The sequence below is a fragment of the Dipodomys spectabilis genome, unplaced genomic scaffold (assembly GCF_019054845.1).
Source record: "Dipodomys spectabilis isolate Male_0828 unplaced genomic scaffold, ASM1905484v1 ptg000273l, whole genome shotgun sequence".
NCBI lineage: Eukaryota > Metazoa > Chordata > Mammalia > Rodentia > Heteromyidae > Dipodomys > Dipodomys spectabilis.
In genome coordinates, this window is record NW_024870950.1 from 2,497,180 (window position 1) to 2,523,697 (window position 26,518).

The window sequence follows — 26,518 nt, forward strand, 5'->3', positions numbered from 1 at the left end:
TGACTCAGAGATACAAGAGGAGAAATTAAGCCCCCGGCCCCATTATCAGGAGCCGGAGCTCTCCAAGCATGGAAGTGTTGAGCCTTCCTGCTCCCGAGGCCTCAATGACACTCTGGATCTGGTCTCTTGGCAGTCCTACCTCTGCTCTGTCACATGACTGCAATGGTCAATACCCACCTCTCTCTCACCCAGTCTACTCTGTACTCCTTCAGCAGTGGTGGAGTCCATGCACTGACAGAGAAGTGAAGGCTCTAGATACATGGATCCATTCAGCCTCAGCTGTAGAGAGCTGATGGAGTTCTGGGCAGGATACCCAGCTCTATAAATAAAACTCAGTCTTTAGCATGGCCTCTGTTATACAGGTACTTGTTCAAAGTCATTTTCCAGATGAAGGAAATGAAGCACAGAGAAACTGCCTCCAAGTCTCACAGCAGTAGCAGAGACAAGACTCGACCCCACATCATCTGTCTCCAGCTTTGGCAACAGGAATGGAGCCACTCCTCGCTTCTCTCCAAGATTTGAGTAAATTTCTGTGCAGTGGCACAGCCTGACCAGATGCGCATGGCTGCTCTATAATCTCCCCTTGCGGGGATCCCATGGACTCTCGCATCTCTCATCAGCAAAGTGACGAGGGCCACAGGACAGCCCGGAGCTCCTAACTGGCCTTTTCACCCGAGGTGGACTCCAGAAGCATGTTCTAGGCTCCTGACCCATCCCAGCAGATGGCCAAGTCCCCTTCCTGAGGCTCTAAATCACCGAGGGTCAGGCCATTTCCAGGCTGGCTGTCTTCCTCAGGGCAGATCTAGTGAGATTTCCTGGATGACTGCAACTGCCTAGCTGGATGCTGGATTTCCATTTCCAGCCAAATTACAATTTGTACCCAGTTTGAAGCTGTGGTTTTTACAAATAGTCCATTTTCAACCACATACAAAAAAGGTGTTTTTGAACTACCGTTAGGTCAGGTGACCGTGTAAACTCTACAATTGATTGTCCAAACTGACACTCTTTCTGACAGTGAAGGGAATGCTATTTATTTTCCTTGCTCAGTTGGCATAAACTGCACGTCCAGGTAAACAGGGTCCTAAGTCCATCTTAGAGCCATAGGAACCCTCACTGGTTCTCTCCTTCAATTCTGATGCTTAGATCTACTGCTCATCTCTGGAGAGACCTCAGCCTACTCAATCTGACTGAGAGCTGTATCTAACCATGGGGATAATTGAGTCTACCTCACCAGGTAACTCAGAGAGTTAAGAGTTAGGCGGGTAGAGGCTCATGCAGGACTGGGCTCAAAGCTTACAAAGTAGAAGCTCACCTCCCTGACTCCTGTCTGCCATCTCACTAAACACAGGCATTGGCGAACTGATGTGCAACGGCGCAGGTACCCCACTGGGGGAGACTAGGCTGGAGAAAGGCATCATCTCATTAACCGGGACTCTTAGGGCAGGTGTCTGACCTTTGCTGCTACACCCTCTGATGTGATCAACAATGGCATCTGAAGGTGGCCACTCTGGGGGTGAGCTTCTCAAACGCCCACCACTGCTCTGTTCCTGCCAGCTCACAGAGATCACACACAGGGACTACGGGACGTCAAATCTCACCACTGAGGTGGAAGGTTAGGGCCCATCCCAGCTGGAAGGTGACACTAGACTCTAGATCAGTGTAGTTTATGGGTCAGTCATGTAGGGAACAGAGTTGACCCAGACAAGTCCCCAGACAGGCGCAACCATTGTGACTGGCGGCTGCTCATGGTCATTTCACCTTTCTACCTCCCTATCTTCAGGTCTGCTCTTGTAGGAGTTGTCATGTGTCCAAAACATATTATCTAGCCATTTCATAGTGAAACACTTTCAAACTTAACTGGCTTTCTTTGTGCATGCAACAAGAGTTAAGTTATTCCCCTCTTGCTGACTTCCTTTGGTTCAATCCTGGGGATTGAACCCAGGACCTTGTACACATTTGGTAAGTGCTCCAACCATTGAGCTACATCCCCAGCCCTATTTTAACTCTTCATTTATTTATTTCCCATACTGGGAGTGTTGAAGTCAGGGCCTCATACTTGCTAAGCTGGTGCTCTACCACTTGAGCAATACCTCTAGTCCAACTCTTTTGCTGGTTATTCTGAAGATTAATAAGTCTCATGAATTTCTAGATCTCAGGCCCTGGAAGTATCTAGAATTACGGGAGTGAGGTAGAACCTCACTGCCTGGCTCTTATTTCACTCTTAAGATTGTTTGACAAGTTATTTCCCTCCTTAAACAATGCCACCAACGTCAGATCATTAGTCACCTTTTATCTGAAGCCCCAGCACAATGCCAGGCACATTGAAGGTATTCACTCAACATGGAGAGGAACAATGAATGAATGAATGAATGAATAAGTGAGTAAATACAAAACTACACATGTGTGAACATGTTGTCATACTATGGGTCGGTGGAAAGAAGGAAGGAGACAGCCCTTATAAACAGAGCTCAACACATGGCCTGGTCCCACCAATATTGACAATTAAGTCCTTTCCCTGTCATTCCAACAAGATCTTGGACCAGGTACTTAGACTTAGCTCTCCTACTGGGGGCCAAGAAGGAGATCCCTGGGGAGCACTTAGAGCACAGACACAGAGTCTCTCAACATGCAGGGATATTCTTGGGTCATCCATTCCAAGGTGTCTGTTGCAGAGGGAGATTTCTGATTTAACTTTTTCCCATAATATGTCTAAGATGATAATAACAAGGTAGAAATGGACAACAAATGGCCTCCCAAGTTAACCCATTTATTTGCAGGACAATTCTGTTTAGAAGGCCCAATGCTGTCCAATGGGTGCCTTGTGGCCAGTTTGGCTCTAAGGAAGCATGGCTCACACAACAGCGGCTCTGTGTATCTCACTCCCTCATCATTGCCCTTTGGAAGTTTGCAATGCCCCACCTGCATCTGGAACCTTCTCTTTTCCAGACTGGCCAAGTCCAGCCCATTCAGCTCTTTGTCAAATGGAACTGTGCTCAGCAGACAATGAGTTAATGGCAACAAGCCTCTTAAATGTGGCATAATGGGATTTACCTAGGCATCCTCAGGTCCAGATAATTCTTTGTTTATGCCAAACATTTCTTGCATGACAGGATTTGGGGTACCACATTTGAATGGGTCGGAAAAATCAGAATAATAACACTAAAACCACAGAAGGGAGTCAGGTTGCCATTACTAACCACAGGCTAACCGTGTCATGCATTAACAGTTCTCTTACTGGTGCCTTCTCTCAGGAAAGAAGTCAAAGCACACCATGGCATGTGGGTACCCTGGGCTGTGAGTGAAAAGAGAAATCTAAATTGAATCTGTTGCCTAAGGAAGATCTTACTGTCTACTGGACCATGCCAGAAATGTATCTCCTACACTTAAATAAAAAGGCGACTGGATGGATTCTCTAGCACAGTCCAATAGATATGGTGAGCCAAGATATATATAAGATCATATATTCATACTCATATTGTTATATATTATGTACTCGCTATATTTAGACAGATAGTAAGCCCAGGTTTGGGATGCAATGATGGGAAACTCCAGGGCTTCCCTAACATCCTCTGACTTGACCTCTAAGTATTCAGAGGTCACCCTCACCAAAAAGAACTCAAGGTAAATTACTCATAGTTTCTGATTCCCGTCAAATCCTTCCTCCTGAAAATTTCCTGGCCTAACTGAGTGCAACAATTTCTGCAAGCACAGCACAAACTCTGAACATATGCAAAAGCTCTCCTGATTCACATTAGGTATCAAAGAGTGACACGCCATGATCCTCAGCTCCATGATCAACTTGAAGCTCTGCTAAACTCTTCTTTAAAAGCATCACTGTGAACGCAATGTGTGTCCAGGCCCACTGTAAAGAATGAAATTCAGAAAATCTGGGACACTATCTATCTATACAATGCCAACAGTACTGCCGTATCTCAGAGATAAACCCTCCACATGATTTGATGTATTGTGTTCTGGGTTTCTGTTATGGATTACCAATGCATTTGGTTCTCCACAAAATTGGAAACACAGTGAATAGCACTGTGATTATATTTTTTTCTCTCTAAGCTTATATTATGAATATTTTTGGTGGATTGTGACAACAGTTTTAACACCATCATGTTTTGAATGGCTGCAAAATATTCTATTATGGAATTCTACTGTAATTCCTTCTACTCAATCCATGTCTTACAGCCAATTATATTGTAATGCAATTATAAGGCATATTGCAGTGAATATTTTTGCATACTATTATACAAGGTGCAATCTGAATCTATTTTGTCCACAATTGTTAACTTGGACTCTAGTCCACTGCTGGCTGAATTTCAGAGATGGTCTATGTTTGAATAGAGATTGGTTATCTGCCTTTAATTTCTTTAGGAGATACTTCATGAGTTAGGGTTTTACCCTTTATTTTATTTTATAGTTTTGTTTTTTTTGTCGCAGTACTGGGGATAGAACTCAGGGTTTCTTGTATGCCACGCTGGTGTTCTAGCACTGAACTATAACCTTAGCTCTGCAGCCTACATTTTTATATGGCAGTTCTACTGGTAAGCAATAATATGGTCATAGGCTCATAAAGAGATTTGGGATAGGAAAGTAGGAATTTCTATCTTTGTGGTTCACAAAAGGATATCATAAAGAGCCTGCTGAGGACTATCTCTGCTTTGAAGACTGTATTTTAGTAGTGGCAAATCAAACACGATCCCTGGCTTGATGGTTTACAAGCTGTGTTAAACCATGAAACTGTGTCTACATGTGGCACTCTTCTGATGATAGCATACTCCAGTTCTATTCTTCTGTCCTTTGACCATGCATCTGTGACCTGCATTTGTCTGTGACTGGGGGTATAAGGGTGACAAAGACCTGCCTCTACTTGGTCTTGTCGGGGAGGGGGGGTGTGAGCCCAGGCCTTGCACTAAATGTGCAGATATTTTTTTCCCTCATCATGAGCTGTGCTCAAGAGAACAGTGCTCTGTTCAGTTGTTGCTGTTGGGGCTTAAAATATTTGCCTTCCTTAATGCACTCCTGACTGGACGTGTCTTCTAATCACCGCAAATCCAGGCTTTTGGTCTCACTAGCGTAAATAATCCCCTGGAAGGTTTAGAACTCTGTGGGAGAAATCAGGGGTCTGGAAAGTAAGGATTGCCAATTAAATTTGTATTTGCTCAGTCTAGGAACCTTAGTGGAACTGACCTTCTCTTGGGGCTGTGGGATGAGGAAAGTTCTTAGCCTTCCTCTCTGAGCTGGGACAGCTTGGTTCAAACCCTCTACCTCATCCATCGCTCAGGATTTCTTCCTTGCCTTCCCTCTGTCCATCTCGCCTCTCAGAGGCCAACACATGTCATCAAAAGACAGTTTGGAGCAAGGCCACTTTGGCACTCCAAAAATAGGTGAGAGAGAAACCATGGACAGATGGGTCGACCCGGATTTGCTGTCTCCTTTCTCCTTCCACACCTAGTATTTGTGCACTGATGCACTGGTTTTGAGGGGGGAAAATTCCCACTATGGATTTTACCTCTTTCCTTGCCAACTATCTGATTCTGTGTCACTGGCTCCATTTCAAAACTCGAAGTTAAAAAAAAAAAGTCTCAAAATTGCCTGGCGATCATAGTCTATGCCTCATGAATTTGGGGGAACGCAGATAAGATAATGAATTCAACGTCCTCAGCAGCATGCTTGTGAAAAAAATTGAGCGTGGAAAGTGCATCAAATACTTAATGTTACAGATGTATCATGTATATAAATACACCTACTGGCATTGAAAAATCGCTACTTGGTTTTATCTTGAAATGAATCCATCCGTTGATTTAAGACTTATGAATAAAAACTTAGTGGAGGTGTGAGTCTGGAGAATAGGGAGGTTTGGGGAAGCCAGCATTAACAGGGTTCTCACAATGTCTCTGCCAACTCTACCACCACCTGCCCCTGAGACCCAGCCATGCCCATGGCTCTCTCGCGCCAAAGATCACACTCTCCTGGGTTTTGTACCATGTTTTCTGGCTACTTTAAGAACTATGCTACCCAAGCTGGGCATTGCTGGCTTCTGCAGGTCATTCTAATGGCACAGGAGGCTGGGATTGGAAAGAATATGGAGGGAGAAGAATGGAGGGAGAGGCTGCAAGAAAAGGAAAAGCAAATAAAGAAATAGGACAGAAAGAAAATGGGAGGAAGAAGGGATAGGCAGGAAGGTATGGATGGGTTTGGTTGGGGAGGAGTCTAGCTTGTGAGAGGGCTAAGCCAGGATCCAGCTTCCTCTTCCTGTCCTGCCATACAGTTAGGGTAAACTTCATCTACCATGGAGTGAGTTGGAAAAGCCACCTATCAGGATAACCAGTGGTCAGCTCAGGACACAGGGTGTCTATAGCTGGGGCCGACAGCCTGGTGGGAATCAGGGGGAACAGAGACCTCATAGCCGCTGTTTGCTACGTGCTCATTTGTCTCCAGTGGAGCTGATTCGTCTTAATATGGCAATCATATTTGTAAAAGCAACCGAGCCCTTGCCTGATGTGTCATGGAGGATGCAGATGGGTCTCCAGGGTCATATGACCTCAGCCAAGATCAGTGCACATGCTTTGAGCTCTCAGTGTGTGTTCAAGGGGCCAGATCTCCAGAGCAGAATTTTCCTTAACGTCTAATTGCACCTTGTATGTTCAAGGAAACTGATGTTTGCAAAAGGACAAGTAAGAGCATCCCATTAATCATGAGAGTGCCAAGCAGTGGCTGTGAGACAAGACATGAAAGGAAGTGAGATTGATTTCACCACCCTCACTTCCAGGAAGCTGAGATTGGCTTCACCTGCCCCCACTTCAGGCTTCAACAGCTACTCACCCTCACCCAGATCACGTGATGTGCTGCTCCCTTGTTTCCGGCTATAAATGTCAAAGGACCACTGAGTAATGCTTTCTAATTGGACAATTATAGCAGTAGTAATAATAGGATGGTAATAATGGTAGTAATATAGCAGCTAACACGTGAATTTTCTAGGAGCCACAGAGCATGTTAATCCAATTACATGGTCCCTTTTATGAAATACCACATAAAGATGAGAATATGGATATTATGCTTATTTTTTTAACAGATGAAGAAATGAGGTTACAGGAGGTTTGAAAAAATGTGCCTTGGGTCTCTTACGTGGAAACTAGAGAAGCAAGGATAAACTAATTCTTCTCTAAATGCTAGACTTTTTTCTGGTATACAGGTTAGAACTCGGGGCCTCATGTTCACTATATTGAGGCTTTACCACTTGAGCCATTAATCTAGCTCTGGTTTTTTTGTGGGTCATGGGTCTTGAACTCTGGGCCTGGGCACTGTCCCTCAGCTCTTCAGTTCAAGGCTTGCTCTCTACCACTTGAGTCACAGTGCCACTTCTAGTTTTCTGGTGGTTAATTGGAGATAAAAGTCTCACAGACATTCCTGCTCAGGCTGGCTTTGAACTGCATGATCCTCAGATCTCAGCCTCCTGAGTAGATAAGATTACAAGCATGAGCCACTGAGGCCTGGCTCAGCTCTGGGTTTTGTTTTTGTGTTTTTTTAATTTTTTTTTTTTCAAGAACTCTTCTGCCAGGTTGGTCTTGAACTTTGATCCTTCCACTCTGAGCCTCCAGGTAGCTAGATTTACAGACATATGACCATCACCCATGACCAGCCAAAACCTAGGTGACCTAAATAACTTCCTTTGTTCTTCTTTCCTTAATATCTTCATTCTTTTTTTCAAGTAGTTAGTGAGCCACACCTACCTGCTGGGCCATGGGCTTAGAGCTTGGGATACAGGGTTGAGGGATTATACCACCCTTGCCTTCCAGGACATGAAATCTGGAAAGTTAAGGCCCAGGACAACTCCAGCACTGAATCTGCCTGGCTTGGAAATCATCTGGTCAACCAAAGATCCTCCCCTTCTCCCAAGTACCTCTCAGCCCTTGTTCACGCCAGGTTATTCTTAGAGAAGAAAGCCTGCCAACAAAACCCATCTTACTCGAAGCAGAAAGAATCTTCTCTCAGCACTGTATCCCCGCTATCCCATCTGCATCTCAGCACTTAAAAAACAAAGAGTCCTGATTCAACAAAAGCCCCATGCCAGCTCTTCTTTTTAATATAGTGTGCCCTGTGGCAAGTCACTCACCTCTCTGTGTCTTTTTCCTTTGCTAAAATGGGGAGGTAATCTTTTCTGCCTCATAGAGAATGTATGGAAATGGCTGGGGTTAATTTTGTTTTAGCTCTTTGCCTCTTAAGAGCTGATATGTTTATTCCGCTGATACTGAGTAAATGAATCCTGTCTCCAAGGCCAAGTTCAACCTTTACAATATTTATGATGAAGGTAGCTTCTTCAAGCAATCATGAGTTACTGTGAAGGAGTGAAATAAAGATCGAGGGATGCTAAGCAGGGCACAGATGGGGCCCAGAAGAAGTGTTATAGATATAAACTTTTACCTGGCAGCAGACTAGAAGTATGAAGAATGCAGTATCTGGCTTGGGCATCAGAAGATTCTAGAAATTGGGGGAGGGATGGCAGGACCCCATATCATGACATATCTGACAAGAGCATGTCTAACATTTCAGAAAGCAGGTGCTTGATTCCCGGGCTAGCAGTTAGAGAAGCGGGGGCTTCTAACCATACCAAATCCCCGCCTCACCTCAAGGAAGTTAATCCTCATCCTTTTGATTATTTATGAAGGACATGATGGAGCTACTTTGTTCTCTTTAAATTTTTAGCAGTTCTGTTTCCTATCATTGCCGGGCCCTGGGGAACTGAATGTTTGGTGGCAGGGCAGGTGGAGGGAATTAGGGAAGAGGCAGGTATGGCCGAGGCTGCTGCTATGTGGAGGGGCAGTGTTAGCGCTACCCCTGGATGTTGGGTTCCAATTTTCCCCTCTGACTAACTGGCATTGTGGTCTTAGAATGGAAACAGTGGAACTCTTCACAGTGGGGATGGTCAGAGGTGTACCAAGTGCTTGTGGGTGGGACACTGAGTCTTATGGTAGTCAAGAAGAGAGAGCTGGGACTAAGCTGAGGGCTCCTGCCCTGAGTACTCACATCATGCCCTCCTTACTGTTTTGTACCCTCCAGCATGGAAGACTTCATCCAAGTTAAATGAATAATGATTCCAAAGAACCCAGCACAGAGCTGAAGACTGTGACTCAAGTGGTATAGGACTGGTGTAGCAACTGCAAGTTCCTGAGTTCAAACCCCAGTACCGTTAAATAGGATTGGCAACAAAACTGTTGAACTTCCAGACCTGAGTCCCATTCTGTTTCTTCTTCCTTTCCTTTCCCTTTAAGTTTCAACTGGATCTAATTAAGGGCATTACCATCTCAGGCCATCTGGTGGTGATACGTCAGAGGGAAGCCGTGTCTTCCATGGTTTAGAGGGCGAGAAGGCACTTGGGAAATGCCAGCAACAGCATAATCTGTTCTGGATGGAGTTGTTCCAATGCCAGAGGAAAATTCCTCAAAATCCCAGCTAAGGTCGTCAAGCCTTGGGTACTGTCTGCAAATCCCCTGTCCCCGCCTTTGGTGCGCAGTAGACAGAAGACTTAGTGGCATTAGCACTGATTGGGTTTAGAAACCCAATTTAGGCAGCTTTATCCTAATTAGGCTTAATCTTCTTTTTTTAAACTATCTCATCAGCACCAAGTTTGCAAATGTATACCAGGGCTATAATCTGTGGCTCTTTAAAATGTCTATACTTACCACTGGGTAGAGGTTGAATCAATATTTATTACATGAATGAGGAAACTGGAGGAAGGAAGAATCTGTGTCCTCTCACATGGTGGGGTATGGAGTGGAAACAGAATAGGTTTGGAGTCTAGCAGGTTAGGGTTCAAATCCCTGCTCTGTCATTTGCTCCCTTGTGCTTTTCTCAAGTTTCTATGGGATCACCACAGGGAAGAGGAAAGGGGGAGGTAGACCAGGAAAAGTGGCCTCATTGCTGTATTAGTTAACTACGGCTGCTGTAACACCAATGATCACAAACTCGATGGTTCAACACATACTGATTATTACAGTGCTAGACATCTAAAGACCACTGGACAAAAATCAAGGTGTTAGGCAGGGTTGGGTTCCTACACCGGAGAATCTACTTCCTGTCTCTCCCAGCATCTAGTGGCTGCAAAGCCTCTTCAATGGAGCATCTTCAAATTTCTCTGCCTCTTCGGCCTCCCTCTTCCATCTTTAAGGACTCCAGTGATCACTTTGGGTCCACAGGCCAAGCGAATTTCTCCATCTCGAGGTTCATAGCCCAACTGCATCTGTGAAATTCCTTTTGCCATGTAAGGCAACACACTCGCGGGTCTGTCTGCAGGGCGCCATTATCCTGCCTGCTACCTCAACCATGAATGTGACTGGCAGAGATGGGAAGTGCTTCTCTTCCTCCCCAGGGTTCACAGATAATATGTATTAACCCATGGGGCTCCCCTACCTCAAGAACTGGAGAAGAATCTAATTCTAACTGGGGCCAACTCACTGTGCTGTCTACCTTGGAGTGTGGGTGGTGCTGGCTCCTCTCTGGATGGGATGCCTCCATTTGTGTATGGTAGGATCAAGCCCAGCCTAGTTGAGTGGTCACGTACACGAGTCTGCACCACTGGACAAAACTCCATTCTCTCATGGTGGCTGCCATGTAGCGCCTACCAAATCATCATTGGGAGAAAAGCTGCTCAAGATTTCCCGACCTCCCCGCCCCACCTTCCTCAGCCCCACCTGAGTTATGAGTTCAAAGATTAAGTCAGATCACATCCTTCTGGATCCCCCATTTATTGGCTTTGGCTAAATTTTACTTTACTTTGATGCTGTTTCTGATGCATGGCATCAGAAAACATTCGTAGAGATAGTTGCGTTCGCTGGAACAATTCCAGTGAAAATGTGCACTGTTTTTCATATGTCTCTCATGAGAATCAGGAGAATGTGGGGAGGGGGGATGCAGATATTCCTACTGTCTCCCAAACGACAAGTTATGGTTTTCTCTAGTAATGGCTTTGCTTCCATTGAATTCAAATGGATGATGATTTCTCTCCATTTCACTCACTGTTACAAAGCTAAGAGACAACACCGTTGTCCAGCTCAACAAAGCTTAGGACACCATAGCCTGGATTTTGTATATTATCTTATTCTCTTCTCTGCTTGCTTTCCTCATTTCCTTCACCTATTTTAGTTCTTATTGTCCGAGGTGTCTCTAAGCTAGACTAAGGAATGGTAAAAAAGAAAACACAACAAAAGAACTTCTGTTATTTCCCAAGATTTTCTGCCCTTGATAATTCCCCCTTTTCATAGGAACAAACACAAGAGAAAAAAAATAAAGTAAAATGAAATGAAACATCACCAGTGCCAACAAAGAAACTCTTGGCAGGACTGAGAGCAACATCACTGTAAAGACTGGAGTTTATGCTGATAATATGAAAACAAGTCTCTAACACTTTGTATGCTGAGCACGCCACAATAATAAATGCCAGCATTCTAAATGGCTTGCTTGCTGTGAGCAGATTGCTGGAACTGAAATCTATCTCTTTTCTAAGGGACTTTTAGCTTTTATTATATCTTTATTCACGGTCAAAAGACATCAGCAAATTTGCTAAAGTGATTGAATATATTCTTTGAACAACATCCCTTTACGTTCATATCTTTGCCGCCATCATTTTGGATGTAGGCTTGTTTCCTTGGAGAGGAAATATAGGAATGTGCTTTACATTGGCACAGAGTTTTGATACAGAGTTTTGAAACAGCCAGGATTTTTTAAAAATCAATGTTCATAAAACCTTCACCTAAAATATTTCTAGGCTCTGGTGGGTTACACTTACATAATCCAGATACTCAGGAGCCTGAGATTTAAGGATTAAGGATCAAAGCCAGCTCAGGCAGGAAAGTCAGTAAGACTCATATCCCCAGTGGCTTACCAAAAAGCCAGAAGTAGAGCTGTGGCTCTACTTGAACAAAGAAGCTAAAAGACAGTGTGCCTAGGCCCTGAGTTCAAGTCTTAGTAACAGCACCAAAAAAAAAATAGAAAATATACTCAGTTCTAAGAGTAACTACAGAATCACTAACTCTTGAGAGCCTTTCAAACCCTGTTAGATGATATTTTGGGACCTCTTCCTTGTGGATCTCTGCATGCACAGAGTCTAAAACACAGTATAGCTTAATATGGATTTACTGAGTTGGTGAGTGATTCCCTGACTCTCAAAAATACTAGAGTTCCATCCAAGCCAAGCTGACCACAACGCAGACACACTACCTTCTATGGGACAAAGGGGGGAGGGGAATCACAGCCTCTACTGAATGACAGGGACTCAGACGGTGCAGTGAAACCACATACAAACATCTGCCTTCCTTGAGCTCCCTCAGTTTACCTCCTTGGCAAAGACATCCCAGAAAAAGACAACACAAAATCCGCTACCTGCAATGACTTTCCTGGGTGTTCTCTGGTCAATGAATAATTCCTAGTGTGCCAGTCTTATCTCTGTCACCTTTTTTCCACTCAAGAAAATATACCAGCACACAAAAGAATACGCGTCATAAACAGAGGAGCTATCTGGAACACAGTGTCATTCATTGAGAAAGTGAGTAGCTCACCATTTTGGCACTTCAGATTATACTATCAGGACATGAGACAGCTCACAATGATGAATGTATTTGATTCTACCCATGATGAGGACCAACTCCCCTACCAAAGCCAGCTGAGATCCCTGTGCCTTCTCATGCCATCCTGGTGACTTTTCTAGGCTCCAGACAAACCCTATACCCAGCATCATCATAAACAAAGCCTGTGCAAGCCACGTGAGCACCGCCAGAACCATAGATCGCTCCAAAGAATCTGCTACATATCACTTCGCTTCCGCCAGCATGACCTTCTGGAAGCTGCATCACAAGCAGCCAACTTACCACTCCACCGCCAGCTGAGTGCACCAGCACGGACATCCCTTCCCGGAGGTTGGCAACCTCAAAGAGCATCATGTAGGCGGTGACGAAGTTCATGGGAAAGGCGGCCGCCTCGGAGAAGGTCATGTCATCTGGGATCTTATAGACAAACTCCGCTGGTGTGCACACCACCTCTGCCCAGGCATTATAATTGACAAAGGCCATCACACGGTCCCCGATCTGAGAATGGGAAAACACAGGGTTAGTGAAGGCTCTGTGAGGGACCAAAAGTAGCAGGAACTGTCCATGGTACAAAAAGGATAAAGAACATCTCTACCCACATTCTTCTGAGTCTCACAGTCCTCTATTCATTGATGAAACGAATAACTTTTTGTAGAGTTGTAGCAAACACTCTATCCATGGCTAGTGAAGTTTAATGTTTAACAACTCACTTGAGGGACCACCCAGAGCTCCATCGTTCCTGCCTACCCATCTTTACCTAATCCTAAGTTCCAAGGAAGTTGGGTGGAGGAAGATCTGTTCTATCTGTGACATCCTAGACATCACTGTAGGGAGCAGCAAGAGGCCAGGGCAATATTGGCAGGGTTGATCAAGGAAGGAAGACCCTTCCTCCATTCTTGCAAAACCACCTTTCTCTTGTACTCTTCTTGAGGGTTCCTCAGGCTTTAGCTGCCATATCTTAATCATCCTTGGACTGACAATGTAGCTGAAGAATTCATCACTCCTCGTTGGGAGAATTTCCTATATTTGCATTTGATCCTCACAGGAAAGCTACCACTTCTCAGACAGGAATGATGAAGCAGACCCTGTCATGGTCATTGGAACTAAACTACTTAATCTGCATGATCTCTTCATGGACAAAGGGAATGGAGGGTCTCACAGGTTGAGTCTCTGCTCTAAGATGACCCAGGAGAAGGCTGTCTGATCCCAGACGTTTTCACAGCGTCCTAGTCATCTCCTTGTCAGGACTGTTTCTTCAGCACCCTTTTCAATCTGAAGTTTTTTAGGCACTGAAGATGTCTTTGTAAATAAGGGATAGCCTATGCTCTTTAAACGTTTAACCATTTGCTTTTAAAAAAAATTCAGTTGGTCAATACTGCCAGTGACTGGGCGTAGGAGGAGGCAAGACCGTTCCGAAAAGATACTTTATTAGAGAATAAAGCCCTAAGCCAAAAGCAAGACGCGCTGGTGGTAATGCTGCATTCGGTCCAGAGATGTTAAGATCATTTATTGTGTGGGGAAGGGTAGGGAGGGCAGGCCCAGGGATTCCAGACGAGCCGATAGGAAAATTCCCAGGCCCACTGGGGATTTGCCAGCCTGGCCAGTTGTGTTTATTTTGGAACAGCGTTGTCATAACTGGGGTGTGTGGCTGGCAGGGTTTGCAAGGACCCATTTGTCCAGCCAGCCAGGAAATGAAAGATAACAGACCAACCCTGGCCCTTTTCAGTTCTGCATAATGAGAAATTCAAGCAGACGAAGCAGGTGGGGAGAGCATCGACAACATTCTAAGTGATTCCGGGCATCTCTGCTTTGGGTTCCAGCATGTCCTTAGGTCAACGTGCCCAGCTGGCCCATTGCAGGAGAGATGTCCCAGTCACAGACTGCCCTGTCACAGCCATACAGGCAATGCAGAGCCAAGAGAGGAAAAAGGCCAACAATCCACCACCGCAGTCTGGCGGACTTACTGATTCCCTCTTTTCTTTTCTCCTTTCTTTATCCTCCAGAAGTTTCACCTAAGTTCAAGTAGGCTCTCCCTTCCCTGAGATCATCCTGAGATCTGGACAAGGAAAAGTCTTTGCTTCAGAACCATATATGTTGTTGGATGCCTGTGGCTCACGCCTGTAATCCTAGCTACTCGAGATCTGAGGATTGGGGTTTGAAGCCAGCCTGGGCAGGAAAGTCCATGAGATTCTTCTTTCCAATTAGCCATCAGAAAGCCAGAAGTGGAGCTGTGGCTCAAGAGAGTGTTAACCTTGAGTAAAAATGGTCAGGGATAGTGTACTGGCCTCAATATCAAGCTCTGGGACTGGCAGGCGCGCGCGTGCACGCACGCACGCACGCACGCACACACACACACACACACACACACACGCACGCACGCACGCACGCACGCACGCACACATTGTGTTATCTGGGGCTTCTGTTCCCACTTACCTTCTTTCCCTCCCCAAGCACACGGGAGGCTGAAGCAGTAGATCTCAAGTTGGAAGTCAGCTTTGGCTATAATAGAGAGAACCCCAACTCAAAGAAAAACCAAATAAAACCCCAAGAGTGGAAGTCTGCATAAAAAGGACTAAGCATAGGGAGAAATGGAAAGAGTGCCACCGGTGAGAGGAGCAGCAGCTAGCATTTATGAGAAACGTTTTACATGGCAGCCATTTCACTAAGGATTTCACGTCATCTTCAAATGTGGACACTGAATTTCTTTTATCAGGAGTTGAAATAGCTAAACACTGTGTATGGGTTGGGAAGGGAGGAAGACTCTTCTCTTTAGAATCCTGGGGTTTTTCCCCCCCACAATCTATCATCATTAACAATGACACAATGAATACAAATGATACAATGAATACAAATAAGTGAATAAATATTAATAGCTTGCATGAGTTGCCAAGTATTAGTTATATGAAATCATTCTGGCGCTTGATATGTCAGTTGCTTCTATGAAGACTTTTGAATGCAAAAACCCAAATTCCTGGGGTCAGAATGATTTCTTCAAAGACTCATATCTTGCATACGTAAGCTTAGATACAGTTTCTTATCATTGATTTCATTTATTTATTTACTTATTTACTTTTGAGGTATGAGGGTTTGAACTTAAGCCTGTAATTGCTAGGCGGGCACTCTACCACTTAAAGTTGTGTCTCCAGCTGTTTCTGCTTTCGCTGTATTTCAAATAAGGTATCAATTTTTGCCTAAGCCAGGTGGACTGTAATCCTATTTATGATTTCTTCTGGGAGAGTGGCATGTGTGACCATACGCAGCTTTTCATTGGTTAGGATGGGAGTCTTGTGAACATTTTGTCCAGGCATCTTTGAACAATGATCTTTCCAATCTCAGCTTCCTGAGTCGTCAGGATGATAGGCATGAACCACCCTGCCTAGCAATTATCAATTAGCAATTGATAATTAGCAATAATCACATCTCAGATAAACCTCCTAGCACAAAGCTTGTATTATTTACTTTGTGGCTTAGTAATTATGTTTTACCTCTACCCTACCTAAACAAAAACAAGCAAAAATTCTTTGAATGGGTTCTATTCTTTTCCCACAGTACAGATGAATCACTGAGTTTCTACAGACATTTAAACTGAGGCAAAGAGAGACAAAGTCACTTGCCAAAGGCCACTGAGCTAGAGAGCGACAGAATCTGGTGTGTGATTTCAGATACAAAGAACTGATTCACTACAGTGGACATAAATATAACCAAAGAAGCACAAAACATTCCAAAAGAAGCCAGGTGGGGTAGTAAACCCCTATATTCTAGTAGTCAGGAAACTAAAGCAGAAGGACCACAAGTTCAAGACCAGCCTAAACAATTTATCAAGACTATGTCTCAGAATAAAGAAGGGCTAGTATAGTTCAATGGTAGAGTGTCTTGTTCAATCCTCCAACGTTTTACACACACACACAGCAGAAACATGTAATTATATGCAAATGTACATCAGGGGAACTCTTAATTGGACTCTAACTTTTCTCACCACTAAAGTGAGTGTAATATTAACAAAAGATCCTTGTGAAGACCTAATGTATATGCAATATGCAATTACATGGTGCATGAAAATGAGGAATGAGCAATATATGTTAACACCTAAACAGAACTGGCTTCTTCCTAACCTCACAGATTAATGACTAAGCTGAGTGCAGATGCACTATACTTCAGGAAGCCGAATGAACAGCTGACTAATGAAGACATGGAGGGAACAGAGAGGCTGTGTCCCTGGCAGAGTCCAGACCCTGGGAGGCCAAGGGATGAATGTCAGGATCTCATCTTCAAAGCAAGGATTTCAACCAGGTGCTAACGGGGGTATAGCATTGGCCTCCTCTTCTTCCCCAATCATAGAGCAACAGAGGGTATGAATTTGACTCCATATATTGTATGCATGTATGCAAATATTACAATACAACCCCTCTGTCCAATTAATAGATGCTAATTTTAAAAAAAATCAGGAAGACACCCCCTTAACAGAGGAACTGATAGCCTCTAGTGTAAATACAGCAAAAGAAATGAAGTTTTTTTAACCACTCTGACAGTTCATCTCATTATTTGAGTCTACTGAAAAAAATATACCCAGCCCGGAGCAGATGAGCCCAAATCATTTCTTTACTGTTGGGTCTCTGGAGAAAGATTTTCATCCTGCACTGCAACTGATCAAAGCAACAGAACTGCTCAGCTGACTCCTGCCTGGATTCCGTCTCCAGCCTGACTGTACAGAAGAGAGTTATGAGACTTCTGAAGAAAGCCTACCATTAACAAATGTCACCCATAAAATAGTAATGCATGTTTCAGATGTGTTTTGGTGTAGTCTTTCATCATCCCAATGGATTCTAGATGAGTATCACTCTTGAAGTCAGATTCAAAACCTTACCTCATAGCCTTTCACGCTGTCCCCCAGAGCTTCAACAATTCCAGAACATTCAAATCCTGGCACCAGGGGAGTCTTGGGAGGGTTGTCGATATTTCCTTGTCGTACCATCAGGTCAATGAAGTTCAATCCACTGTGAAAAGAGAGAAATTCAAAATGAGATGCAAACAGAGCATCCACCTGGTTTTCTTTCCTTCCCTTTTCTTGTCTTCCCTTCCTTTCTTCCCTTCCTTTGTTCTTTCTTCTTTTTTTTAAATTTCTTTCTGGCTTAGTGTCTCTAATAGTAAGGCCACTTAGCTAGATGTCATCAATAAAAACAAAATTCAATTACTTCTAGACAGATAAATAATGGACTTCTGGCAGCGAAAATAGTGGCAGTTTTCACTTTAATTCGAAACTGAGCCCTTTTGTCCTCTCTTGGAGCCTGTTTACTCTCTCTGGAAACACATATTGACTAGCCTAATCATTAGACAATCTAGTACTTAATCAAGGGTATGAAAATATATATATATATATATATATATATATATATATATATATATATATATAAATGCCAGGAAGAGGTACAAACAGACACATGGAAAGCAGCCAGACACCATGGCCTCCAGCCAAACTACAAGAAGGAGAAAGGAGACCTAATTGAAAAGATCTCAAAACAGCCAACCACTTCCCCTCCATCATCACACTCATTTATGCCAGCACCTTGCGCACAGACAACACCCAAAAGGATGAATGGGAACCATCAAGAGACTGTATTATAACCTGCAGGAGGAGGGGGCTCCAAAAGAGACATCAAAGCCCTGGTCTGATAGATATGGGAACGAACGCTGGATCTAAGTTATCTCTGGATAAAGGAAGTTACTGGATACATTCTCTTAACATATGACTTTAAAAATAAGCATGCTATGAAAATATACCTAAGTCATCACCACGGGAAGGCATCTACTTGCTTCTAATGCACCATTTCCTCAAACTGCCCTAGGGAGTTGCATTAAATACCCACTTACTAGTAGAACACATCCCATGGAGCGTGTATTTTGCCTCCCGAAGGGTGTGATTGTAATGTGCTTATTGGTTTCATCAACCACCATCTAAGACAGACTCACGTTGCAGAACTCAAACTTCCCAGTCCAACCCATGAGCCATTATCCCCTGGCTGTATTATCCCCTGGGTTGAACTTTTAATCACACCTTGCCAATTTCTTCCTCTGTCTCTTTGGAATCAAGGAAGCATCTAATTCTGCCTGCAGTCCCCAGTCTAGCTCATCAGCCTTATCCACAAAGAATGCATGAGAACAAAAAGGGAGGCCTGCCTTTTAAAATTGGGTTCAAAACTTAACCAACTTCTCAAGGTGTCCTGACCATATTGCCCAGATGGTTACAGCTCTTAAACTTGCTACTCTAACCTCCCCCCCCCTTGAAGGCAGCTTACATTTCTTTGCTTCCAGAGATCCTGAGCATGCAATACTACAAATAGGTTAGGTACCCAAGTAACATCTGCTGAGTGAAGGAATAAATTAATCAAGGATATTCAAAGTTCATGTCTCCTGTTTGAGCAAATTCTCCAGTCTACCATGTTTACCTGTGTGACCTGGAGAAGGTGGTATAGATTCTCCAAGCTCCAAGGTCCTCATCTAAAAAAGCAGGGATTAGATAGTGCCTACCTAATGGGCTTGCTGTGCAAATAAGTAAAGCAATTAAACAAGTGTGGCACCAGATATAGAGAATATTCAACAAGGTTAGTCTTCAAGTGCACAGCTCCCTTTACAAAGGCAAGTATGTGAAGCATTTTGGGAAAAGGATTAAAGACAGCTATAGAGCTGACTCAGGGAAACTTCAGCAGTCCATAAATTTCGCTTCTATGAAACGGTCCATTTTACAACACAATCGAAGAAACAAAGCTTCACTGTCTAACAATAAAAGGAATTTCTACATTCTCAAACAAACACTCTAATGCATTCCAAGCATAGTTTAGCTCACTGTGTTTCCCTTTGTGTGAAAACTTATGATTTCCCAAGACCCTGATGAAGAAATGTCAGAAGAAATTACTGGACAGTTCTGCAAATGCAGAAGATCCCCTGGAGAAGAAAGCCTTCATCCTAGAGCTGATTAACTGTCAGACACCATCCAGCCTGAGCTGGGCCTGGGGACAGGAAGTGAAGAGCTAGGACTGACTATCTAACAGACTGTAGCTTCCTGTTTCATCAGAAAGGCAATCAGTGATTCTGCCAAGTTGTGGTCTTGCTAAGTCTGCTTATTTTACTTAACATAATAATCTCCAATTCCATTTGTTTTCCTGCAATGACGTAATTGCACCTTCTTTAGAGTTGAATTCAGCCCTATATATCTATTTAATCAGCTATATGTGCATATAATGATATTCACAATGTGATATGGATATATTACATTATACATATATGTATGTTTGCGTGTGTGTGTGTGTGTGTGTGTGTGTGTATCGTTATCCATTCATCTGTTGTTGGACACCACTGAGGCTGATTCCATAACTTGACTATTGTGAATAGCACTACAGTACAGGAAAGTAAGAATCTCTATGGCAGGCTGACTTTTATCCCTTCTGGTATATGGCCCAAAAGTAATATAGCCATAGTTACTTCTTTATACAGACAGATGAATCTATCCTGAAATTTCAGCATGACGTTGAGCTATATGGGTCTTGAGGTCTCATACAGCATACAGACTGGTTATGTGTCTTGCTTTGTGTTGGCAGATTGGACACTCTCTCCAAATCTGCTTTCCTCCTTCTCTTCATTTTCAATGCCATCCCAACTTCTGAATGATGTTTCCCTTTAAAGAATATTTTATCTACTATTACAGAAGCTGGCAAACTTAGGCTTGTTATCAGAATTCCCAAGGAGGGCTTGTTCACATAAGTTGTTGAGCCTGACCCCTGACTCAGTAGGTGTGAGGTAAGGGCAGAGATTTTTGCATTTCTAATGAGTTTTCAGGTAAAACTGATGCTTCTGGGTTCGGGATCAGGCTTTGGAGAGCAGCTGACCAATCAAATGCTTTTAAGCTAAGTTCAGTTTTCTCTTTCTATCTTTTCTTTCTCTCCTTTCTTTCTTTCTTTCTGAATGAGATCAGATTAAAAAAAATAAAAGATGCTGATTAGATAGATATGAAAATAAAGGGTTCTCCCGTGATCCTCTAGGGCAGTGGAAGTTTCTGATCCTAATCCAGAGCATTATAAATATAAAGCTTACTCATATTAAATATAATTCTTATTAAATGTGGTCTTATTAGCTTAGGCTTACCATTCCAACTGGCCATTTCTTCCTTGAGTCTTTCAATCTTTCATCGCCACCCCTCCCCCCCCCCAAAAAAAAAACCTGGCTCTCCTTCCTGGATTTGTATCCTCTGGAAATGTAGTGATCATGCTATTGCTGGTGGAAGTATTAGACAGGTTGTTACATTTCTGTGTTAGAGGTGTGTATGAAGACAGTGAAAGATGCCATGGAGACCAAAGCATACAATGATCTGCGTGTGAAATTATCAGGTCATGTATTCTCATGATTCTCTGAAATCCCTGGAGTTCAGGTGTATTGTGTACTCCATGAGGTCTTGGCCTTGGTGAACGATGGCCGTTAGCCCTCTCCCCATAGCAGGAATTATGGAGCAGAGAGGTGAACCTTGAGCACAATGATGTTGTGGATGTATGTATGTCAGGATCATCATAGTGCTGGTGTTTTCTCCCATATATCCCCAGAGTCTGCCTAGCCCAAGCAGTTTTCATCATCACTGTTTAAGGGTTGAGGTGTAATCTTGGGCTGAACAAGGCTTCCTTCAGCTGTGAGGAATAAGGGCCAAGATCAAAAATAACAATCTCCACGAGAGAGGTTGTATGATCACTACTTCCAGGTGTCTCCCACCCCAACCCACAACCTCAGAGAGGTTGCCGCTGTCAGTGACTATTTATGGGGCCTCTTTGTTTAGCAGTTCTTCAGGAGAAAGATCTAGAAGGTCTTAGAACCAAGCATGAAGGTGGCAATGAGAACAAGATCTTCAAGGACATGATAGAGAGAAGGGAAAGGGTGATGGAGAAATTAAAGAAATCAAAGAATCAAAGGCATGGAGACCAGAGAAACAGAAAATAAGGAAAAGATGGGGAGGTGGATGCACAATCCAAATGCCTGCAAGCTGGATGTATGGCCAGGGGTTAGGGCTGTCTATGTGTCTGCAGGAATGAGGTGACACCAGGAAAACACTTTCTGAGTCCAAATGGATGCTCTCACCAGCCTTCTGTCTGCTGGACATAAAGGACCCCAGTATCCATGCCCGCCTTTGCCAGCTCCAAGAATAACTAAGCAGACTAACATGACGCTTTGACCAAACAATAAAAACAGCCAAGGAGTGTGACTTCCCTTATTCTGCTCTTGTCAGTGCAGATAACACGTTCATCAAAGCACTTAACTCCAATCCACATGAGGCCAAAGAAACAGATGTTTGATTCATCCCCTCATTTCCCAGCAACTGAAGTTTTTATTTCTGGCTACTTAATCCCAATTGATAGCTTGAAAATGCCTAAGAAAATAAGCATTGATTGATCTAAAAAACGAAAATTGTGTTCACATTTCCTTTTCATTTTTTTCATTTTTTTTAGTTGGTTCAAAAGCACACATTTGGTCTCAAGATTGTGAGAAGAAGAATAATCTATTCTGGAAGGAAAATAATGTCTAAGACAAGGACACCTTTTATGCGAGTCTCAAATCGCTTCTTATCTAAGTTGTCAGCCAGAATTGTCTGTCCTGAATGGACTGTGGCCTAGAAAGGACCCCCTGTGTTCAGTCAGAGGATGCAAAGAATAAGTTATGAGTGTCCCAAATTTCCTTCTTCCCACTGCAATGGTCCCCCTGCGGTCTGGCTCCAGAAGACCCCACCAACCTTTCTCTAACCACTATTTGTAGATATACCAATTAGTCCCTGCAGCCATCTGGGACATTACAGCCATCTGTAATTCATGTGATGCTTTTCATGGCCTACCACTTCCTTATTGAGTAAGTGATGCTGCTACCTCACCACCACCACCCGCATCCCTTTTTCATAATGTATGCAGGAATGAAGAGTTACAGATATCTCTGGATATAGTTGTCCAAGTTCTTTGGGGCTACTGTATGTGAGAGGAAATGCATGCAGATCGTATGTCCAAATTAGTATTCAAAACACAACTGAGCAGTATTTCCAACATGGAATGAAATGGTCAAGGAGCCATATTGAGAATATAAATATCCACAGCCAGGTTTCAGCAGAAACAAAAGCATGGTACCAATGGACCCCAAACAAGCTCCCCCTTAATGTCAAGACTGGCCCTTTTGATTCGGGGACCTAGAGTTATTTATCTATGCCCAGCCACTCCTGGGAAGGCAGTAGGAGGTATTCACTCCCGCCATGGTTCTTCCAAAGGTTAACATCTCTATAGTCCATGTTTGATGATGACCGAGGTTTCAGCTTCAGACAAGAGCTGGGCAGTCATGGGCTGCATGGAACACTCAATCTCGTCCGATTGAAATTCAACAGACATCCAGTGCCTTGGGACTGGGCTAGAATAATGTTACAACCGTGGCAGTGACATTCAGCACCTCCCAGGGGGTCAGAGATCAGCAAATAAATCACTACACAGGACGACAGTCCCACAAGACAAAGTCATACAAGGGTCACAGCTAGCACAGAGAGCACGAAGTGATTAACACATTGCCCTGGGATCCCGTGCTTCTCACAAGGAAAGCATTACTTAGGAATTAAGTGTTCCCATTCTCCAATCTCTCCAGCCCCAACCAGTCTCTATATAAAATGGATTAAAGACATCACGGATGACCATAGCTTGGTGTCTCCACGAAACCCACAGAAGAGACAGGTTCCCCACAGGGGACGCTGAGTAAACAGTTGTCTCGATAGAAGAGAGGGGCTGAGGGGAGGATGAAGGCTAGAAGAGCATGCCCCAGTAAGACAACCTGTGATGCTGGAAATGACCTAGCCCTGTGCTACCCAAGATGGCAGCCACGTGCAGTTCCTGTAGACTTGGTTAGTACAGCTGAAGAACTGGCCTCCAAATGTTGGTAGATTGATATTTAAGCTAAACCTCGGGACAGTAGCAGAAGTGATACCCTCACATCTCCCTGTCGATTATGAGGAACTCTAGAAATGCATCTTTTTTTTTTCTTGGCAGTATTGGGGTTTGAACTCAGGACTTCATACTTACTAAGCAAATACTCTTTGATTTAACTATTGCCTCCAGACCTGGTGGTTTTTAAAGATAGGGCCTTGCTTTTTGCCTAGACTGGCCAGTTGTAATGACAGGGACCCATCACCACGCCCCACTTTTCCTGTTGAGATGGACTCTCACAAACTTTCTGCCTGGGCTAGCCTTGAACTGAGATCCCCTTGATCTCAGCTTCCTGAGTAGCTGTGATTACAGGTGTGTGGCAGGTGCCCAGCAGGAAACCCATCTTGCAAGACTGACTGCTTAGAGTGCACTAAACATCAAAGGCTGACAAATAATGATCCCTCCACTGGAAATGCAAATAGGAAAATACCTAGAAGCGATCTGAGTTCTTTTTTTCCATTTCTTTCTCCTGGTTAAAGAAATTATCTCTGGGCTGTGCTTGCCTGGCAGCCTTTTGTGTTCCCAGGTGTACCGTGGTGTAATGGTAAGGAAAAGAACCAAGAAGATCAAAGACATGCTTCACTGATACACTTTGGAAAGAGCAAAGATTTACCCCTGGAGGGTAAAACAATAAATGTGAAAGTGAGCAAAGCTAGACATAAGATGGCAAGAGATAGCAAGGAGAAAGTCTGAAAGTGTGGGAGAGTTTGAAGAGAGTAAGAGAGCCCGCAGGGAGCAGGAGATACTGCAGGGGCATAAACAAAAAGCAAACAACAACAACAAGAAGCATAATTGTGGAGACATCTTCCTCTGTAGCATTTACAGCATTTCCTAAAGGGCCCAATGGTTTGATGCTGCTTTGCAATTCTGTGGTCTCTATTCAAAAGTGAAGAGGCCGGGTTATGTTAAGGAAATGAGAGGGGACCACTAGAAAAAGTAGGCGGGGGGAAATCCAGAGAGCACAAAGTCTCCCATGAGTGCTGTTGGCTGAGCACAGAAAGGCTGACACTCAAAGGAAAAACAGAGAGCTGGATGCTGATGGCTCACATCTGTAATCCTAGCCACTCAGAGGGCTAAGATCTGAGGATCCTGGTTCGAAGCCAGCTCTGGCAGAAAAGTCCCTGTGAGACTCTTATCTCCAATTAACGACTCAAAAGCTGGAAGTGGTACTGTGGCTCAAGTGGTAGAGCATTAGCCTTGAGCATAAAGAGGCTTAGGGACAGTGCCCAGGCCTGAGTTAAAGCCCCACAACTGACATTAAAGAAAGGGGGGAAAAAGAAGGTGACAATGGCATCCGTTGCTTATGTTCAAGAGTCCCAGAGGCACCAACTGTGTCTCTCTGTAGTCAGACAGAGAAAATGCTCAAACCCAAAGATGCCGTTTCAGGAAGGCTGGGCATATGATGCCTGTATCATGCATTTCCAGTTCTGGCTGTAAAATGCCGAGTCAGAATTCATAATGACTTCCCCAATCAGAACAATTTTAGTGAGTAGGGCCAGGCAGATAAAGCAAATCCAATTGCAAATTCATTCAGACCAATTGGAGGAATGGTGGTTTTAATAGCTCCCCATTAGATGACTGAAGTAAGTCTAGCACAGATAAATGGGATGCTTTCTTTGTTGTTGGTAAAGAAAGTCTGTAATTTAACAGATAGTCTGTTAAACCATGCATTGTGAAACCAGCTGTGGCCAGGCATGCCTGTAATCCCGGTGAGTCTGATGGTGGAATTAAGATCGCGGTCTAAAGCTGTTGTAGGGGAAAAAGCAAGACCCTATCTATAAAGCAAACTAAAATGAAAAGGAGACGTGGCTCAGGTAGAAGAGGGCTAGCCACACCAGTACATGTGTGTTTTTGCTGGGAGGAGTGACAAAGAGTGGAGACGGAAGGTCTCAGCAGAGTTCACCAGGATCCTGGGACTAGGGCTGCCAACTGAGCATTGATTTGCCTGAAGAGTAACTGTGAGTTCTGGGAACAGCAAACCCCCCCCCATCAAGGGAACGATGGATTGGAGAATGTAGACTCAGATAAAGAACGGTAATGCAAGAGAGGCTAGATTCCACTTGTCCCATCTGCCATGCTCCTGTAACCTGTGTCTACACACCAGTGAGTGACAGGGGCAGAAAGAAGGATGGGGTAGGCCCTGGAGAGAGAGACACACAGACTCAAATCCCAGCGCACGCACTCTCTCTCTCTCTCTGTCTCTCTCTCTCTCTCTCTCTCACACACACACACACACACACACACACACACATTAACTGTGCAATCTTTAGTAAGTGCCTCTCCCTCTCTGGTCCCGATTCTTCATGTGTGACATCCTTGGTACCAGGGCGATCCCTTGAGAACACTCAGCACAGTGCCTGTGGCGTGCGAAGTACTCAGGAAGGGTGGCGATCACCATAACGATGACACCATGCAGGTGACGGGAAATACCCTGATATTCAGTCAGACCGCCCAGACTGGATAAGAAACGGGGGCATCCTCCGAGTGGCCTTGGCATACTGCAGAACTGAGCAAGGGGAAAGGGTCAGAATCAATAGGGAATCAGAAGAGGAGGACTGTGTCTCTGAGCACTTATGCAACGCCCCTAGGAAATGCTTTCAACTGACAGCTGCAGGTTAAAGGGCACAGGCTGGGAAGCGGAGGCCTACCAAGGGAGGGAAGGCCAGCTATGTGGAGGACAATGTGGAGGACACTGTAGACAGCAAGGCTTGGGGGTGGGGGCAGGAGGCCCACTGGCATTGCAGGAATACCTGAGTGCACGTGCTCTCGAAATGACTGTCATCAGAAGCAAGCATGCAGGTTCTCTTGGAGAGTCTTGGCCTCCAGCACTTGAGGGAACCAGATGTCACTAAGGAGAAAATTCCAGCACATCTCGAGAAGTCAGAGACCTCACTTTCCCAGCCTAGAGAAAGTAGTGATTACAGAGTAGGGCAAGTAAATGCCTGGTTGAAC

General features: G+C 44.1%; 1 protein-coding gene across 1 annotated transcript in view; it reads right to left on the bottom strand.

Moving 5' to 3' along the window:
* Nucleotides 1–26,518, bottom strand: part of Vat1l (vesicle amine transport 1 like) — a 93,356-nt gene that overhangs the window by 56,605 nt on the left and 10,233 nt on the right. The window contains exons 2-3 of the mRNA XM_042700880.1: nucleotides 17,449–17,578; nucleotides 12,867–13,082 (exon numbers count right to left, since the gene is read on the bottom strand). Coding sequence (XP_042556814.1) covers nucleotides 12,867–13,082; nucleotides 17,449–17,578 — 346 coding nt within the window. The remainder of the gene's footprint in view (nucleotides 1–12,866; nucleotides 13,083–17,448; nucleotides 17,579–26,518) is intronic.